A 6138-nucleotide genomic window follows, 5' to 3' on the forward strand; every position below is an offset into this window, starting at 1 on the left:
CTTTTCCTAAAGCACATTAAATTTAGTACCTCCAGTATGAGGTACTAAGTAAATGTGCATCAGGTTGCCCTAATGTGCAGTACTGAAAGCAGCATTTTTAAGTGACAATGACCAGCAGCCTATTTTACTGTGCATTAGTATAATTGCATGGTTCTTTAAATGTTGCTTTAACGCACAGTAAAATAGGCTACTGTGCATTAAAGTGCACATGTAAATGCACCCACTGGAGGGTGGGGGATTTAACAGCAGCCTTCAAGAACCTGGAGTGTGATTACAGAGGATGGAGCTAGACTGCTGTCAGTGGTGGCAGATGATAAAACAAGGCATGATGGTCTCAGGTTGCAGCATGGGGAGTTTAAGTTAAATATTAGAAGAAACTGGCTCACTAGGAAGGTAGTAAAACACTGAACAAGTTACCCAGAAAGGCTGTGAAATCTCCATCCTTGGCAGTTTTTAAGACCTGGATAGACAAAGCTTTGGCTGGGAAGATATAGTTGGGGATGGTTCTGCTTTAAGTAGGGGGTTGAACTGGAGGATGACCTCCTGAGGTCCCTTCCAACCCTAATTTCTATGACCCTATGAATTAATTGTAACATGGGTTTCCTGTTTATATGTTTTCTATTTATATAGGCCAGGGAATAACATTTTCTGCTCAGGTATGCATGAACTCTCCTGTCCCCTATTAATCTCACTGAAGTGTCAGCTAAAATGACTGTTCAATATCAACATTAACTGCTTAATTGCCAATTGTTTGATGCACAGAAAGGATTAGAGGGAAGAAGAGTGCAGGGTGCTGAGACCATAGGAACTACTATAAGGAAGAAAACTGAAGCTAAAGAAAAGAGATCCACCATGATAAAAAAGAAAAACGATAGTGAAAAAAAAGCAAAAGAAATGGGCAGAGGCCCAAAGTAGTTGCATGGGTATTTCCCTACTGAATGAGGAGTGAACACTACAATTAGCTACTTGATAGTAACCAATAAGTTTGGTTACCAAATAGTAGCCAAGTTGTACTTGATCTTTGTGCAAGCCTCTCATTTGCAGATATGGAGCAGGAGGGGAACATGTCATAAATATATACTCCAGCCAACAAGCATATTTTGGCCTTCCCTAATTTGATACTCGAAAAAACCTTGTAGTCCTTCCAAATATCATGATGATCACTACACAGTGAATGACTGTTCATGACACAAACCACAGGGAAATGCTAGATTCTATCAAATCAAGAATGAAGGCATTATGATCCATAAGAGGCACATTTAAAGCAAAGAATATAGGGCGAAAGATATTCACAGAGCTTGAAGAGTCTGAAGTCCCCACTGGAAGCAAATTTTTTTTTGTAACTGCTCATGATTACTTACGTGTCCGTATCAAAATACAAATAAGATGGAAGAGTAATAAAGCTGACAGTAGTATAAGCATGATGCTATCGCAAACCATCTGGCACAGGAAATGTGCTTTCTGTGTGGATCCATTAGATTTTAACAAACATAATGAGGTGCTTCACTGGTTATAAGATCAAGTATTTTTCTAGCGGTCATCAGCTCAGTGTAGTGGATACACATTCTACCCCACTAGGACTTAGCATGAATAGGAAGAGTAGTAGTTAGTAAGCATTCTTGCTTGATTTAAAAAGGCAAATTCACACAATCAGTATTTTTTGTTACATCTGATCCAGAGAGGGGGACATCCCAGCAACAACCTAGGCAAATTTCTTCAGTCTAGAAGTCAAGTTCTACATTTCACAAGATCACTTTTTACTGGCAATATTCCCAGACTTCAGGGTTTCAACCAGACTAAAATACAGTAAGGACAGCTCTTCTTGTGGTAAGTAATTCCCAACCCATCCATAATAACTCTACTTTCATAACTTTATGTATGTAATTCCCAAACCATCCATAATAACTCTACTTTCATAACTTTATATTTTTATAGAGAGAATCTTGCTACTACTGTATTCAATTTATCTACTTCATGATGGAATGGGCAGCAACTTAGAAAAACACATGCTTTCTTTTCACCTTGGTTTTTATCACATCATTGAAATGCTTCAAGCCAGATACTGAGGCTAAATTCAGAGAGACAAAGAATGGTACAGTTCTTACTGCTCAGCATATGAAGCAAGAGCACCACCATTAGGTCAGATAAAGTCACTGTAAAAGGGTATCTCTGCTTGTTCTGATAAAACAAGATCATTACCATGGGACAGATGCCACAGAAATAGGCAACAGATGCATCTGCTCACATAGGAATACCACATTTCAACATTAACAAAATGCTCAAAATAACCCTTTCAGGAGTTATATTTTGTTTCTTTTTTTTTTAAACCTATATTTAATACCTTATCTTTTTTGTCAAATTTTCACTGAAAGGCTCTGGAAGGCACCTGTCAATAAACACTCACAAGAGCAGAGTCAAAAGACATACACTTGCCCCTAAAAACTACCTTGACACACATCACATCTGCTTTACAGTTCTAAGCTAGCAAAACATCTAACTCACACCAGTCAGCCAATACCATCAAATCCATAGCACTACTGTATCCTTCAGCTCATTAATAAGCTAAGGCAGATGATGCTGCATCATATGATGATGAAACCAAAAGGTTCACAGTTGAAAACAGCTTGGTAAGAGGTAATATTAAAACGAACATTAGAGGCAAGTTCACAGCAATATGTGAGACGCATGAATCTTGCATCTAACTCTCAGTCCTTTTTTTTTTTTTGGGGGGGGGTGGGGGGGGGAGGGGAAGAGGGCTGCAGATCTGAGGAAAAGCATGCAGAATAAGGAATACCATGCTGTTCTACCTTCTGAAGACAAGACTACAAAGCTATTTCCTTTGCTACAAACTTGTCAGGGCCTTGACGTTTGGAATTTACATTCTAGGCAACAGCTAAGAATGGACTGCTGTTCTGGATAGAGTGCTTACACAACTGTAATGAAGAACCGCAACTCACATTATGTCTTTCCCCCTTACAGCAACTGCAGACACAAACCCAACCTACCCCGATTCAAAAAACACACAAGAACTCTTGATCATGGAGTACCCATATACTAATTTGTGATTACATATATGTTCAACACTAAAAGTAGGATTTCATTTTTAAGTTAATACACATTACTGGTTTCAAAGGTTTATTCTACATTATTTCACAATACATTTATGCTTTGAAAGTATCTGCTTGTATTACTGAGTTCAAACCAATACAAAGAGTTGAATTTAAAAATGTCTTCAGGCTGCTGTGTCACCAGACATTTTTCTTCTTAGAATATTTTCCTTTCATTTTAATAGTTTTTCTATGTCCAAAATAAATTTACAGATTAATTATCTGCTGAATAAATTTTTTCCTTCAAAAACTCAACTGCTTCCTCCTTCCCCAATTTCTGGAATTTTGGATGAGAAAACTTAAAAAAGGAAGAGAGAGAGAAAGATGCATTAGTTGTGCTATAAGCAGCAAATCACATTGCCTTGTGAACCAAAAAGGGCTTGATGACTGGAAACAGGCATAATGAGTACCTGCTTTTTAACAATTCCACATACAACAAGCATATGAGCCAACATGTGACCAAATTTATGCAAGTCTTAAGTATAGGAATTCAGTAGCTTCTGGTTTAGCTGTTGGTGAATTTTGGTATCTTTCATGCAAAACATCCATTTGCTACAGTGCAGTGGAGTTCCCTTGCCTTTTATTATGCCATCAGTTCTATCACCCATTAGGAAGGAGGTGTTCCTCATGAGTTAAGCTCACAACCCACAGTTAGACTTCACCTATCCCATATATGCTGTAACAATAATATGATGCAATTATAGGGACAACTTCTCTTGCAATGCCTCTTCTTACCAGAATCACACGATATCCCAATGCTTTTAAATGCCTCATTTTCATTGCCAGGGTCCCTCGGGGACACATGTCCAAACAAAAATCAGATTCAGAAGTATAGAGAAAAATGATTCTGTAACAAAGGAGAAGGGTAATAGTCTTTAAAGCAGTACAGAAAACTATTGCACTGATGCAATTTGAGTGTTCTTCAAAAACTAACTTTTGAGGGATTACCATTAGTACTACAGAATATTGCTGATGTGATTATTGCCGTTTTTGTACCCATTTCTCATTTAATCATTTCTTTCCACCTCCCGACTTGACAAGCCCCACTAGAATAAGCTACATGCAGGTGTAGGGGTCCATCCAAAATAGCCAAATTCTTAGACTACTGTTTATTCTAGAAAAGCTCAAATTACCGTTGTGTAAAATAGACATTTCATCTGCATGATATTCATATTCTGCTTGTTTCCCTTCATTTATTTTTGACTACTTGCCGTAGAAGCCCCATACCTGTCTGGAAGGTGTGTGGAAGACCTGTGCTTAGTAGGAGGACAAGGAGCATTGGTGCAAAGGTCACCAACTCTCCTTTTCCCAAAAGGCAAAGGGAAATTCTTCACCCCTTTGCAGGAACCCAACACAAGGTTTACACGGCACATAAATCTCACTTAAGCTTTCCCAACAGCACTGACAGATTTTCAGCACAGAATTAACCTGGTCTCCACTGAGACTCATTAGTGTGCAAGTATTGCTACAGGATACTGTTGAGGTCAGGACTTTAATCCTCCATTTTCTTTTAGAAAGATTCAAAGTGGATGACAAATGCATCCAGAGATGTAAGAGTCAATGAAAAAAGGAGGGATTCAAAACTTCATATTTCACGGCTTAACCCAGAAGTGTCACACTCACTTGCCCTCCTGGGCCATATCCAGACAACGAGGAGCCTTGCAACCCAGATCCAGACCTACCTCCAGCAGCAAAGAGAATGGCAGCAGCATTAACTGCTGCAGCTGTTTTAGCCACTTCATTGGCACAGAGCCACAGGGGTTAATGCAGCCATCATTCGTCCTGCAGCTGCCAAAATGCACCCCCAATAGGGCTCCATACCCCAGAATTCAGCAGTGGGCCCTACCCTTGAATTATTGGCAACTCCTTCAGGAACCCCACTGGCCAGATGACAGGGTTCCACAAGCCAGATCTAACCTGTAGTCCATGTGTTTTAACACCCCTAGCTTAACTTGATCTCCCATTATCAGGGAAAGATCACCTCACCCATCTGCCATGAGATTGTTTATACCTTTTTCTGAAGATTGGTGCTGGCCTCCCATTGGCTGCAAGACTTGGTCCAGATGGACCACTGATCTGATGTGATCAGGTATTTTTTTCATACTTTTATGAGAGCAAAGTGAAGTATTTGCTTTACCTCTGCATATCAATGAACAACAGGAATAAACTCAGATAAAATGGGCTGCTAAGGAAAACCTGTAGCTGAATAAAAGGCACCTTTGAACATTTAAATCTGCAGGGTCATCTGTTTCTGTTACAGGGAGAACCTTCTTTCTTTCTGCATCCAGTTTTATTTCAAACTCTGAAAGCAGAGCAATCAAGTATTAAAATCATGTAAGAAGCCTGAATATATTTATACCAGCATATCAAGAAATCAACAGAAAAAGAAAATGGTTATATCTATTATGTTTCTGAACAGTTTGGTTTTTTCCAAGCAGCAAACAGATGCCACTGCTGTTTTGACACACTCTTCGAAAAGGTGCTTTGAAAAATGGCTCATTAAAAAGGTCAACATAAATTTAAAACAGCTACTGACTTTGTAACATCAGCCACAAAACATTAAAACCAAATACCCAAACCAATTCTGCAGAAAAGGAGTAACTCTCCAAATATTTTAGCATCACTTTTCTACAAAATACAGCCACAAATTGAGGAAGTCATTTGCTAGCAAACTTCTTGTTACCTGAATTTTATATTTTAGTGCTATTTAACCACTATACACCAATTTAAAATTATTTATAGAAATATGAAACACGATTATAAATCATGACATTAAAATGGCTTCATACCAGCCTTGTAACCATGTTCCAGCTGCACTTTATGGCGAAACATGCTCTTATCTCCTAGAATTGCCTGCAGTACCTCCTGAACCTCGATGGGTTTCATAGCTATGGGGAAGGAGGATTTCGTCTGCAATACGAATGCTGGCTTGCTGAATGAATGCCCATCAACTTTCAAACACACATACACTGCGTGCAGCATCATTTCGTTGAATTTTAAGTTAAGATCATCTGAGAGAAAGAGGGAAAGA

The 6138-nt window shown here is 38.8% G+C and overlaps 1 protein-coding gene across 5 annotated transcripts in view; it reads right to left on the reverse strand.

Annotated features, from left to right (window-relative positions):
* Positions 1-3118: 3118 nt before the first annotated feature.
* FASTKD2 (FAST kinase domains 2) overlaps positions 3119-6138 on the reverse strand; it is a 16684-nt gene continuing 13664 nt past the window's right edge. For all 5 annotated transcript variants that reach the window (XM_025211030.1, XM_006029539.3, XM_025211031.1 and 2 more), the window contains 4 exons: positions 5897-6118; positions 5325-5409; positions 3843-3954; positions 3119-3405 (listed from right to left, as the gene is read on the reverse strand). In XM_025211030.1, coding sequence (XP_025066815.1) covers positions 3322-3405; positions 3843-3954; positions 5325-5409; positions 5897-6118 — 503 coding nt within the window. In that variant the 3' untranslated portion in view covers positions 3119-3321. The remainder of the gene's footprint in view (positions 3406-3842; positions 3955-5324; positions 5410-5896; positions 6119-6138) is intronic.

Source organism: Alligator sinensis, unplaced genomic scaffold, assembly GCF_000455745.1.
Source record: "Alligator sinensis unplaced genomic scaffold, ASM45574v1 scaffold372_1, whole genome shotgun sequence".
In the NCBI taxonomy this organism is placed as follows: Eukaryota; Metazoa; Chordata; order Crocodylia; family Alligatoridae; genus Alligator; species Alligator sinensis.